This window comes from Pholis gunnellus (genome assembly GCF_910591455.1).
Source record: "Pholis gunnellus genome assembly, chromosome: 8".
Classification (NCBI taxonomy): Eukaryota; Metazoa; Chordata; class Actinopteri; order Perciformes; family Pholidae; genus Pholis; species Pholis gunnellus.
This window is the reverse complement of record NC_136534.1, coordinates 25,704,263-25,718,555: the sequence shown is the minus strand read 5'-3', so window position 1 is coordinate 25,718,555 and position 14,293 is coordinate 25,704,263. Positions and strand designations below refer to the sequence as shown.

The window sequence follows — 14,293 nt, the reverse complement described above, 5'->3', positions numbered from 1 at the left end:
TGTATCACATAATTCAAAGAAAAGATAAATAAAGATATTGTAATATAAACTGCTCTGCTTTACAGGAAGTGTTATTTTGAAAAGGTCTCTTCTGCATTTTAAAGTGAAGTGTGAACGTCGTGGGTAGAAGCTGAACTATATTTACACCTGAGGAAAGGAAACAGATGAAGGTTTTGCTTCCTGTTAAGATGTTAATTTACTAATGAAAGAAACAACTAAAACTGTAGAAACATCGGTGATGGTGGTTTCCCAACAGACGTGTTGTTCACCGTGAACCTCTCAAATGTCATGGAGCTCACGTTGCTAATAAAGTAAAGCAAGAGAAAAGTGATGAAAATGTATTTCATCACATGTATCTTGTTCAAAAACAGCCATAAAAACAAAGTAAAAAGGTAGAAAACAACACAAAATACTGTCTGATAAAGTGTTTCAGGTTATTAGTCTTGTGACCTTTAAGCACGATAACTAGTTATATTTAGTTAACAACTTTAACTTGTCAAACAGGTGTCAAGTTGCATTATGGGATATGTAGTATCCAGTGTTTACAGAGTAAAAGTGAGGATACCTCGGCCTCTTCAGCTTCAATTGTACCCACTTACTTTAAAAAAGAAATCAGTCAAACAGTTAAAGTGATAATCGTTTTATCAAACCCAGTTTTCTTCAGAGTCAACATGAAATGGATAAAATCACAAACTCATCATTACAGTCACTGAGTGCTACTTATTTCATCTTTTGTCTTTATGTTGTCAGAATTTTATGACTCAAAATGAATAAATCTGTCAAATGAATTTCACCTCCTGACAATTTCCTCACATTTCACTTTTCTAGAATTGAAACTCATGAAGCCACACTTCAGATGGAGTTCCCCTATAAAATAAATCAGAGATTATTTTCATAACAACCACAAACCTAAAACACACAGATTAAAATAATGTTTTTGTTTCAACCCTCGTAAATGTATCATAAATGAAACCTCAACCAGCTGAGAACACGAGATCTCACTTATTAAAAACATTTCTTTACAAACTTTTCAGTCCTTCCTTTTTTATAAAACACAAGCAAAACTCTTCTGTTAATCCTTCAGTTTCCAATATTCCATTTTTTTTTTTTATTGTTCAACATATACAAGTCTCAAATTGAACCAAAGAACACCGATAGACCAGCAATAGGTAACATAAAATAAACATTGATTTCATAAGATATTCTATCAAAGGAGAGGTTCTCCATTATTTAACAAAAGAAGCAGACAGAAGCAGACCGTGAAGCTGAGGGTTTTCCCCCGATGAGCCGACATAAATATCACAAAGCTGACGCATATGTCATCCGTTCTCAGTTCTTCCTTTAATTAAAGGCCACCGTGACTCGCTTCCCACTGCTGCTTCAAGTGTCACACGGTGGAGTTTTCCACCGACACGTGAGGAAAAAGATATAGCCAAAATGTGGCCTTTTGGTATGTTTTTCTTTTGGTGCAGAATGACAGTTATAATGACATAAACCAAACAAAACAAAAAAACTAAGTTTAGCAGTATATTTTCCTTTTTTTACATCAATGTTACCTGTCTTATTGTTCCGTTTCTTTCTTATTTGTGTCTTTCTGACCTTCATTTCTTCATCTCGTTCTTTCTCTTACTTGTGCTTCTCGCTCTACATACCAAATGCTTTCCAGTCCGCTTTAAACGGTTTACATTTCTTCTTCTTTCCCTCTTGGACATGTTTTTCTGCTTCGTCTTTTCTCTCTCTGCTCCAAACGCGTTTTGAGTTGATCACATTTTTGTTGTAGGAACCCCAATACCTGGGGTTCCTGTATCTGATTATCTGTGTCCCACATGTATTTTGTTATTGGAGGTAAGACCTTGGCATCGGGCTGCTCGGGCTCATTATATTACTTTCTATCATTTCCAAATGTTTCACCTTTATTCATATCTTTCTCTTTCTCCCCTATAACTCTGTGTAATCTCTCTATCAGATTGAGACTGAATGAACCTCCCACAGGAAAAAATGTGTCTACCCATTCGTTCAGATGTTGGTCAGTCACTTTTCCATAATTGTTTTTCATGAACATGACATCGGGTCCATCAGGTGGAGGTACCTGGGGTACCTGTTTCTGCAGCTCTTCCACATCAAAACCGTCTCTCTCTCTCTCTCTCTCTCTCTCTCTCTCTCTCTCTCTCTCTCTCTCTCTCTCTCTCTCTCTCTCTCTCTCTCTCTCTCTCTCTCTCTCTCTCTCTCTCTCTCTCTCTCTCTCTCTCTCTCTCTCCCATATTACATTTCATTCTTTATATGGAGCTAACGCGTTAATTCCTTTTAAACACAGTCGTCAACGTGAGTTTCTAGATTTATTTCTGGCACAATCTGAATAAAAGCTGTTGCTCTTGACTCCCAGTCAGTTATCCTCACGTTATCCTCTAAGTCTCTGAGGTCAAGGGACTGCAGCGTTCTCTGTCCACCCTCAAGATATTCAACCTCTAAGGCAGACACCAAACGCTCACCCCTAGTGATCCAGTCTTAGGTCAAAGGACTCCAGTGTTTAACGTCTACCTCTCTCTAAGGTCTGCAACATGCAACGCTAAACGCTCATCCTTGTTTGCCCGTCCTCCTTCTCTTCTAGACAAGTTATCCTTACGGACTCTTAGGTCAAAGGACATCTACCTCTCTCTCTCTCTCTCTTAACTTTGTCTGGAGGTAAGTAGAGGCAGAAGGAGTCTCTGTTGGCTGCTGTTGGTGACGCCAAGTTTGTGTTGGAAAAAATTCCATTTTCGCTTATGTCTTTTACTGCTGAAATAAAGAATACTGAATATATTTTTCTTATTCATTCCCTGCGCAGAGAAGGTTCAATCATCACAACAGAATGCGTAAAGTCTCAGTGAGGAAGAACTTTCTTTATACATTATTTAATTTAATGCTTTTCTGACGGAAGCGTTCTTAACACATGATGTGTTCAAGGACCGTCGGAAAAGATGAAAATATCGATTGTTTTAAAGAAAACATGCTTTTAAATCCCACCAGCAGGTCGAGGGGTTCAGAGAGAAGTCAGCAGTCAATGACGTAAAAAGAAAAGTGAATAAAATAGTAAAAAAAAAAAGATTCACCGCAACCACTAGAAGTCTTCGAGCGTAAATGACTTCACGCTCAGAAAACTGTTTCACATTTCACAGGTTTGGGAATGAACGAGGACATAGATCCTCTAGCACCTATTCACACACATTAATAAAGTATCCATCCATCTATCCTGACCATCGATGGAGCAACTTCGGGTTCAGCCTCTTGCCCATTGAACACTTCCACAGGTGGACGGGAACCACCGTTGTTTCGTCACCCGGTCAAAACTCCTGAGACACAGCGTCCGACGGCAGCTTCTGTCCGGTGCCGGGAGATCTCGCTCCGTGTCCACATTTTGTTTTAGCTTCTGAAGAGTTTTCTACGCGTTGGTCCTTGAGAGGTTTTTAATATTAGGGGAGGTCATCGTTTAATAGAAGTCCTGTGATCGTCCAATTAAAGGTTTCTGTTGCTCATTGGAGGGATTATCAGTGTCAAAACTGGAGTTTTTCTTAAATCACAAGTGAAGTTGGAGATGTGGTAGAAATAAGGACACGCTGAGAAGCAGTTTAGTGGCGTCTTCACGGTTCGAATGGTCGTCTTCTTTCTGCAACATTCTTTAAACGTAGACGTGCTTCATCGTGGGTGTTTTGGACTTTTTAGGACCCAACGTATAAATCGACTGTAAGTCCTTTTTGTCGAGCGGTTTGAGCGGTGCGTCCAGTAACGTTTCTTTTTTCGGTGTCCTGTTTTTGTCTCTGATGATATTCTTTAAATTTCCCTGTGGTGGAGAGAAGAAAAGAAACATACATTTAAATGAGGAATGAAAAAGGACAAAGCAGTAAACTGGGTTGTTTGTGTCACGGTAAAACCACGTGAAGGATTTGTCTTCTCCAGGGTTAGTTTTAGGGTTAGACTCACGTAGCTAATGAGGAAAATCACGAGGGCAAGCATCAGCACTATTGTGGCGAAAACAACCAAGTAAGTGTCCGTCAGGCGGTTTTCTGTGGGACCGTCAGCGGGACAATCTGAAAATGAAAACAGAAAGTCAAGTTACTCGAGTTCAAAACCTGCATTAATGACCTGATAACAAGATAAGATGAGCAAAGGAATAAAGTGATAAAAAGGAAACAAGATAGGAACAACAGAAATGATGAATAACTGCCCCCATAGTGGTTACACACACATGGCGTGAAGCATATTGCAATGATTTTTAAATTGGGGTCCCAATTAAGAAACTAAATAAAATAAACTAGCGCCATCATCGGGTTAACATTTTAAACTTTGATTTTCTTATTAACCAAACATCTGCAGAGCTCAGCTGTGTTTACTGCTAAATAGCTAAAGTTAGCATGCTAACGCGCTAAAATACATGCTAACATCAGAATGTGTGACTGTTAGCATGCTAATGTTAGCATTTAGCTCAAAGTCTCACAGAGCTGCTGGCATGGCTGCAGACTTGTTTCACTAGAAGAGGCTAAAAACTTAATTTAACTTTAAAATAAAAAGTTATTGATTTAGTTAGAAGTTCTTGGTCTTAAAGCAGGTGTGCAGGTGCTTCACCCAATCAGAGCCCTGGAGCCAAAGAGCCTTGTTTTTCTAAAGCAGATGCAAATGTTTGTCGACTGGTCGTTCCCTGATTCAAATTGTAATAGACGCCTCAGGGGGCCAGATGTTTTTCACATCAGAGAACTGGGAACGTTTTGGGTAAATATCCGACTGAGAAATGCACCGGAGACTCTTACCTCTCAGCCTGAGGAGCACCTGGCCCTCCTGGTTCTGCTCGCCCACGGGTGCCGCCAGGTGACACGTGTACGAGCCGATGTCGCCACAGGTGACGTTGGGCAGGATGATGTCGCGAGACTCGTCCAGCAGCTCCACCGCTCGCTTTAGGCCGAGGTACCACCGCGTCGTGCCGTTGGGGAGGTCTTTGGTCAGGAGGCCGTGGAGACTGGACGACGGCGGCTCTCCTTCCTGCTACATCAGAAAAGAAACGTGTAAATACAAAGAGGAATAAATAAAAGAATAAATAAGTAAATATTGTTTTAATATAAAGAGGAATAAATAAAAGAATAAATAAGTAAATATTGTTTTAATACAAAGAGGAATAAATAAAAGAATAAATAAGTAAATATTGTTTTAATACAAAGAGGAATAAATAAAAGAATAAATAAGTAAATAAAAGACAAAAATATAAGGATGAATACAAGGAAGTCTCTTACTTTTCTCTTTTATGTGAATGTTTTATGTTCATAACATGTTGCTGTTTTGTTTTTAAGTCAGATGCTTTTGTGCTCTTAATGGGACTATTGTGGAATAAAATAATGATTAAAAAAACAAAAAAGTATTATAAATATAAAGTATCTAAAATTGGGTACACATTGAAGAACATTAAAATTCTCTAACATTTATTTATTAGTGATAGAAAACAGAATAACAGCTCTTTGAATGGAGCCATTCTACATAATGAGTACTTTTACTTTAGGTACATTTTGCTGATTATACTTCTGTACGTTTATTTCAGTAACTACTACTACTACTACTTTTTACCTTTGTAACTACTTCCTTTTACTAGAACAATACTACAAAGAGTGAATTAATGCATACATATATTTATCATACAATCTATTTCATGTGACGCACTTTTGGAGGGAAAAGCAAACGTTAGTATCGAAAGTGAAAGCTGCATTCAAATTGAATTAAATTGAATCCAGCCAATGAGACGTGCGTGTTTCCTCCTTCAGAAACACGTCAGCTTTGTGCTACGTGTACTTTATAAAACGATGTGCATGTGAAGTATTTGTTCCATGAAATAAAGCGCAGTTTTACCTTGTACCACCTCACTGCTCTGTACTCGACACCTGGCTTATAAGCAGCGGTGCATTCAAGAGTACAGTTCTCTCCGAGGACGGCTTGAACCTCCAGCAGATCCTCGGTGAAAGCCGTGGCCACACCTGAGGAGAGCACACAAGAATACGTGACATTTTAGTTTATTATAGAGCCTGTAATACGTTTATTATAGAGCCTGTAATAAACAGCTGAGGACACTCATCACAGTGCAACAGCTCTGTTGTTGTACATTGCACATATTTTAGATTGCTTTGTCTATTTCGACTGATTTGCACCTAAAGTGAAACTTCCTTGTATGTGAAATAAAAAACACACTTGGCATTAAATCACATTGGAATTCGTGCAGTCGCCTTTTTTTAAAATAAGACTGCTATATAATAGATTAAAAATGCTACATTTTCATTTATTTTTTTAGTAAAGAGCATTATGGCCGACGTTAAATGCAAATGTTGTAAATTAGGATACTTACACAGCGACAGCAGCAGAGCCAGGTTCTTGATATTTGGAGACATGTTGGTGATAATGATGTCGGTGACGTGCAGACGAGTTTTTAAGGGACGCTTGCCTCTTATATATATGAGCCAACACTACCCAACCTTTAAAGGAAATGAAACTTATTTACCCGAAAGGGAGGGACTCCCCGCATGACCGAGAACACGTAGGCGGGTATTAACGAAATCAATTTTCCTCGCTGCAGGATTAATGAAGTTAGTTCCTCATCACACACAGCAGAATGTCAAAACTGTACCCATCTCTGATATTATGTGAGTATGTAAACTATCAGTCAGTGATTCTTTATCATTTAAAGTGTTGTTATTGTGTTATGTGTTACGGTGAAAGTCGATAACTCTATTAGCCATGTTGCGGTGGATAGAGACCGTTAACTGCATCGGCAACAACGGAAATTCAATGCGCCTCCTCTGCTTGTAATTAAATACACCACGCTTGTAATCAAATTGCACCAAAGAGCAAACATGCATGCGGTGTATTAAACGTAGACGGTGACTGGTTAAATCAGAATGAAAGCACTGAACACTACTCTTAAGTTAGCCTTTACAAGCAGCCGTGACTCCCCCCTCTCTCTATTACTGACACCAATATGAAAATGAAAATGTAAAATCATTTAAATATAAGCCGAATTGAAGCCCGCATGATGTTGAATCATTACACGTGTTAATGTTGTGCTTTTGCACGTTTACAACATGGGTTGCAACGTAGAATTGATTAAATTGACTTGTTTTTAAGGGAAGTCTCGCGTTACCACGTGCGAGAGAGATGTGACGTCTTTATAATGTGAAATAGAAAATAGACTGCCGGTGTAGAAAGATTTATGTTTAGTTTGCTATTAAGTTGTGATTTTTTTTTATGGTTTATGACCATTGTTAGCGTTCCGTTTAGCTCCTGTTAGAATCAGAATACACTGTTATCATCAATGCCACAAGCTGCAGACGCTGCAGCGACATTTTACTACTTTTTAATTCTTTACTGCTACAGTAACACTTTTCTATTTGTTCGCCTCAAGCTTGTGCCAACCACTTAACTATGTATTTATCTGTTATTCGGGCAACATAATGTTGAGTTTACAAAAGTATTAACCGAGCGAAAGTAAAATAAACCTGCGGGATTCCCCGTGCTTTCCTTGTAACGAGAGGTAGTTTCCAGATCCAGGTTCATCGTGTTGTATATCCGGGTTGGAAATTCCCACTATCACGGACGTAATTGATATGTTGAAGTACTTAATTAGTTTGTTTTGAATGAACATATGTTATCTAATAAAAATCCAGAACAAGCCAGCAAGTTCTGGAAGTCTAGAACAAGTATTTCTTCTGTTGTGTGCACTGGATTTTAGGTGAAGATTAAACTTTATAATATTTATATTAATTTGAGAGGTTTAGTTCTTGTCCACATAAAAGATGAAAGTAGATTTTGGTCCACAGGTATTTTCATTTTAATATTTTGAGAAAAATAAAAAAGAAGCGAGGTAGAACATGAACAGTTGTTTTAACATGTAGAATAAAGTTGTTTCTTCTTTGTAGTGACGGTGTCGGCTGCTCTGGGGTCTGTGAGGGCCGACTCGGTGATGGAGAGCAGCTCCAATTATTCCTGCTGTGAGAAGACAATTGAGTTTGACCAGAGCTGTACGGCCACGTTCCGCACCAATAACATGGTAAACATCTCCCCGCGTGCATAATGACAATGCAGCAAGTATTCATTCATAAAATATGCCCCAATATCAGTGACACTACATCTGTACACTGCAGGCAAAACATCATTTTTCATGTACTTTCAATTAAGAGATTTTGGTTTATTTTTCTTCTACGTCACATCTTCTTTCAGACTAAAGAAAATAAAACATTTATTTTAATACTTCGTCTGTTTACGTCTGTAGATTTCTCCTAAAGTTACCATGACATAATGCCTCATTTGCATATTGAAACACCTCAGAAAACTTGTAACACAGTAAATCCTCCTCTTAATGTGAGTGATGAAGTGGTGAAGCTTCATGGTGATATCTATGAGTTCATGTGTTAACTCTTCACCTGTAGAGTCTCTAAATGTCTGTAATGAACTAAACGTCTCTTTAAAGGACGTTTTCTCTCAATGAGTTTGTTCTCAGACTCTGATGATAAATCTCCACTTCAGCAGCTCTTACACACACCAAACGTTACACGTTCACTCCTCTCTATGTGCTGAAGGTTCACACATCACTCACACACTCATCTATACATTATATTAATATAAACATGTAGGAAATGGATTTGTTCACGTGTAGTGTCTCCTCTTGAATAGAAACTGGGTAAATCATTCATTGTTTATGATTTTATATTCGAGGTGTTTTCTTCTTGCAGATTATCGCCGACTCAAGCGTCAATGAATGCGTCGCTCCGTGCAAGAAGATTGAAGCCGGACGGATGACGCTGGATCAGTGTGTTGATGTGAAGGTGATCCTGGTTTACACAGAGGTACGTCACACACTCTCATATTTAAATTACATTTCTTTTATTTGTAGCGGTATATTATCAGTGTTTCAAAACTACTTAGTGACTGTAAAATAAAAAAGAGCAGTTTGCTGTTTTAAGTTCAATAGTATGGAGTCATAGGAGTGACATACAATAAAGAACACACCTGCAGTTGACACATAACAAAATATAAGAAAGTAAGTATAAGTACTTTCATTTATTTTCACGTGTGTTTGTTCTTTTATGTTTTTATAAAATTCATATATTTCTTTTTTACCTTTTTATTTTTATGTAGTCATTTATTTATTTCCCTTCATTTTTTTCTGCTTTTTCTTATATTTAGTCTTAATTTATTATTTTTACTTATTAACTAATTGCTACGTGTGTTAATCTTCCACTCACACTCCACTCACTCCACATATGCCCTGTGTGTATATATATATATATTTAAATAATAAACCCAATTGCCAAAATGAGTTTATCGCAGCCAGAAACTGTAAAAACAGCCAGATTTTCAACATTCCGACACTCCTTGAACACATCATGTGTGACTTCCGTCAGAAAAAGCAGCCCAATCAAAGCTTAAAATTGTAAATATTTCATCAAAATAACTTTATTCTAAACGTCTTATTTAAAATGTCTCACCAAATAAACCGTTTCATAAATGAAATTGTGATTTCTGTAATGTAATGTATATATAAACTTTGTTTCCGTATTGTCAGGGGTCGATGGTTACTGAGAAGAGGATCGACCACCACGGCCTACCGTGCTCTGGTTCTAACAACATGGCAGCTGGAAATCACGGTGAGTCTGGTTTTTATACACCAACAGGCTGATTATGATGGTTTTTTAATGATACGTTTTGGTCCGAAACCCTTAATTAAACTCAGTTTAAGTGGCTCAAACACATTCATTCATGAGGCCGATGAACTATCTTAAGTGTGAAAACATAAACAAAGGATGTGGGAGGGAAGTTTTGGGGATCTTTACTGTGAGCCACAACAAGACCTCGGATCAGGGGACCATGCTGATAAGCATCTCAGAAACTGGATTCTTTGAAAACAGTAATTGTCGCGCTTAGAATAAAGGAGCTGCTGGTCTACTGCTGCCTCCACCAGTTAGTTTGTTTGTGTGACTTCAACACTTCAGAACGTCAGAATAACAGTAATGCTCTAAAAAAAATAAAAAAACGTTAAAAGACGCGCTGACTGGAGCAATAAAGGGACATTTTCCTGAAGAGAATCAAGCAAGAACAAAGAACCAGTGTTACAATTCAAAATCACTGACTTTTTAAAGAATATTTTATTTATTTGAAAATAGATTTATTTTTTTAACTGCAGCCAAAAAGAGTTCTCAAAGAGGAAACCTTGCTGCTGGCTGATTATTTGTTTGAAATAAACTTAAATTCATGAAGTTGGATTTTAAAATGTGTCACTCTCTTCGAATATTTCCCAGTGATTAACAGTTTGAACATTATTGTTGCTTTATGGGTTTTATGTGAACCGTGTGGTATATTCTGATGTGTCAGGGAGGTCACTTTTCTTTAATTATTTGTATTTTGGCTGCAGGGTCGGTCGGTTCGTTGCCGCTGGTTTTGGGGATCGCTGGATTGTTGATCTGCTGAGTCATCAAAGTTGGTACGATCAAACTCGGAGAGAGAACGGTGCCTTCAGGGGAACGCTGCTAATTCGTGGGCTTAAGGGATTCTTCCGTTCGATGTATTTCTGTACTTTGCCTTCCGTCCTCTGCACTTTATTAGTAAGTAGTAATATTTTAGTGGTAGTGAAGATATATAATATTAAAAAAGTTAGGTATTTTATGAAGTATTTCACTGCCTCGCCTTGCAGACAGTGTTATGAATGTGTTTTTTAAATGTATTTTTAATATAACGTTTTTATATTTATCTGCCGTTTTCTACTGCGAAAGCTTGAATAATGCACATTAGTTTGTTGTATCTTATTGTTAATCCTCTGCATACAGTGTTTACTGAAAGGCTTCATGTATGTATTTAGGGAAACATCTCATGAATGTAATTTTACGGGTGCTTCTCTCAGGGCTGCATTTACTAAGAAACTCACAAAGAGCACTTCTTCTGCAAATGAAGAAAATTTGAATTTGATAAAGGTCAGTTATTACACACTAAAGTATTACGCCATGTCTGTGGCAGGCACTCACTACCAAAGCACTTAGTAAACACAGCCTCTGATACCTCATTCAAACTCAAAGTGACCAAAGCTTTATTAGTTTATCAACATTTTAACAGGTCAGGACAGTTTTTAGTGGAATCGCTGTTCCCATTATTAGATTGATTTTAATAGTTCAAATAGGCAGCACTACTAGCAAACTATTTTGGTCAGTTCACTCAAGGAAAGAAGGTAGAAATTAGAAAAAGGATATTTAATCGGACCGTAAGTGTTTACATTTAGCTAACAGACACTTAACAACGTAACGGTAGCGATGTTAGATATCCAGGTATTATGGTTAGCTGCTAACCAACGTGATCTCACAGGAGGACGTATAAATAACAAGACACTCTTCAGAACACTTTGTGTGTCACGTCACGCATTTTAAGCTTTTCAAGTGTCATTTCATTCCCGACTTGTCACATTACGGTCGCGGTTTTAAACACGTGGTTAACGTTGTGAACTCGAATTAAACTACGTAGTTATGTTTTCGAAAAAAAGATCATAGTGGATTAAAATACGTACGTTTGTTTCAAGTCAACGGGTGATTTTTTGTCTCACACGGGACACGGACGGCGGTCTCCTGGGTGAAAGTCGTGTGTTTGGTTTCCCTCCAGCACTTGCGTGAAATGACACGTGAAAAGCAAAAAAAAAAGTGCCGTGATTTGAACTCGCAAAATGACGGCAGCGTTATTTATACGTCATTTCGTGACGCCAAAATCAATAATATGGATTTATTGATCCCAGTCAGTGAAAGCTCCAGAATGTCCGCACACATTCCACATTCCGGTTTACAGATTCAGTTTCATCTCTCTGTATTTCATTGTGAAGAAGTAAATGAAGGGAGTCAAATAGGAAGCATTGAAACACTGAAATGTTGCGCTCTCTACATGTCACGGTCAAGATTCTGTAAAAATAATGCTGATTCAAAGTATCGGTCGAGCTGTAGTCTGAATGTACTTGAAGGAAAGTCAAAGCAGGAAAGAGCATCTGATTGGGAGCTGAGGTTTTGTTCTCGACTGTATAAACACAAATGAAAGCAGCTTTAAGGTAAAAGCACAATATGACGAGGGAAATAGTATTTTCATTTATGTAACTGGTACTTTCTGAGAGTCTCAAGTATTCTTATAGATTGGAAGGTCAACAACCTTCTGCACTGTTTGTGACTCTCCTCCATTCATGTTGATCTCAGCTGGAAACCCAAGTAGTGTTCGCCCGTTTACTTAAAGCTACAGAGCAGACATCGTACACACTATTATTTATTACATTTTTATTGTTTTATTCTATGCATATTCTATGTATATGTCTGCTCCATTATTAAGCTATTCTTTAAACTAAACCATGCATTAAGCTAAAACTTTACTTGGACTTTCACAACACTATATCCTCCATTATCTACTACATTAGTACCATTTCCATCTTAAACACTTACGGATAGTTCGGAATGTCAAATTATTTGAGATCATGACACTCTGACATACATTTATTAAAATCACACTATTTAAAGATATAAAAACACTGCTGAATCACCTTTTATTGAGCAAATTAATAATAAAAACAAACAGAAGAACATGTCAGAAGTTAAGATTTTTATTTTTAAATATTCTGTCCTTTTAAAGTGTAGTGTATTAAATCTGTCATTCAAATCAATCAAGTCATATCAAAGATTGTGCTTTTAATTTAAGAATTTCATCTCTGATGACGCTCTTTCCTGCTTCTCGACGACTCCACGACCGGTCACATCACTAAAACCGGGCATTAAGCATCCTGCGACCTTTACTACTCTGCTGGTGTTGTTTAGGTAATTATTACACATTATTGATTATTTAGTGTCAACAGTGACAGGTGCTCCAATAAAAACAGCATTTAAAGACGTGCTGATAAAATCAATAAAGGGACATTTTTGAAGTGTTACTATGCAACTTCTGGAAAATCCCTGAAATTGTTTGTTTGTTTGTTTGTTTTAAGAGTTCTTAAAGTTCAAAATCTGCTGCTGGTTGAATGTTTGTTTGAATGTTTGTTGACATTATTTATTTTAATAATTCTGTATCATTGTGACTCCTGATGAATGTGAAGCCAGAGCGGAACGTTATCTCTGTACTGTAAATCTTAATTCCTCACTTTATCGTGCATAGAATAATTGCTTTTTTAATCTTTACGTCCTACATACCAAATCAACTGACAAAGATGAATTTGTACTGTTAGCATAGTTGTGATCAGTAAATACTGTGATGTCATTTCATTCTGTGAGGAACTTCAACTTTTGTGCAATTCTTCCTAATTTCTTGCTGCTCTTCTGTCTTTTGTTAACAAAATGCAATAAAGTCTTTTCTTCAAAAAGTTCTTTGCAATCTGTCCCATAATTTATTAAAATAACGAGATTCTGATTTATAGTTTGGTATATTTTAGTATGAATTCGACAGTAAAAAGTTTGTATTTTTAGTGAAAACACAGCTTGTGATCTGAAGGTTAAAGTAGTTTTACTAAGAAATATAGAAATGTTTGTGTCTCTTGAAGGCATTTAAATGACATGTAGCAGAGTTATCTAACTATAAAACTATTTAATTTTACAATGCAATGAAGAAGTTTGAGGAAAAAAATCAAAAAAATGTAAAGTGATTTTTTTTAAATCTCCACAGCTAAGCTTTTATTTTCACATTGTAGCTACAGCATTTGAACATTTATTACAACGTTTTAAATTGTAAATGTGACGGCCATCAACAGCTGATAACCACATCTCGGTGGGACGTGAAGGATATTTAACATTCAGAACATCCTTCATTAGAATAATGTGGATTGTTAGGTTCAGTTCTAGATTTTCAACGTGGATACAAACTGAATTATTTATTTAAACTCAAGTTTATTTTCTCACGTGTTCAACAAATATTTAATATTTTCAATAGTTTACAGTTCTAATCAGTCTGAAGGATAAAGTCATCTTGTAAAACACTTTCAAATACATACACACAATAATCAGATTACTGGTTTACTTTGGAAGTCTGTTAATCACAATAGAAGATTATTTAGCGATTCAGAAGTCTGGAACCTCTGTCTGGAAGTCACTTAACTTTTCTGGAATATTATTTTTCAGAATTAAAAGCACAAACTCTACAAACTGAAGACTCAGAATAAAAAACATCAGGCCGTTTATCTGAAACATTTCAGAGCACAGTACACGTTGTTGAGATACTTTACATAATATTTACATAGCACTTTTTTACTTCTGTTTATTTTGCATTGTGACTTTAACAGGGAAACAGAAAA

The 14,293-nt window shown here is 36.9% G+C and overlaps 2 protein-coding genes across 2 annotated transcripts; one reads left to right on the top strand and one right to left on the bottom strand.

Annotated features, from left to right (window-relative positions):
• Nucleotides 1-2,141: 2,141 nt before the first annotated feature.
• On the bottom strand, nt 2,142-6,468 carry LOC306699896 (CD83 antigen-like). The gene is made up of 5 exons (XM_079164689.1): nt 6,356-6,468; nt 5,866-5,990; nt 4,782-5,013; nt 3,958-4,064; nt 2,142-3,817 (listed from the first exon to the last, which is right to left on the bottom strand). Exons 1-5 carry the CDS (start codon nt 6,396-6,398, stop codon nt 3,656-3,658), a joined length of 669 nt encoding a protein of 222 aa, XP_079020815.1. The 5' UTR covers nt 6,399-6,468; the 3' UTR covers nt 2,142-3,655.
• Nucleotides 6,469-6,493: 25 nt separating this feature from the next.
• LOC306699895 (uncharacterized protein) lies at nt 6,494-13,323 on the top strand. Its single transcript, XM_079164688.1, has 5 exons — nt 6,494-6,650; nt 7,923-8,053; nt 8,736-8,849; nt 9,569-9,650; nt 10,415-13,323. Exons 1-5 carry the CDS (start codon nt 6,620-6,622, stop codon nt 10,468-10,470), a joined length of 414 nt encoding a protein of 137 aa, XP_079020814.1. The 5' UTR covers nt 6,494-6,619; the 3' UTR covers nt 10,471-13,323.
• Nucleotides 13,324-14,293: the final 970 nt, after the last annotated feature.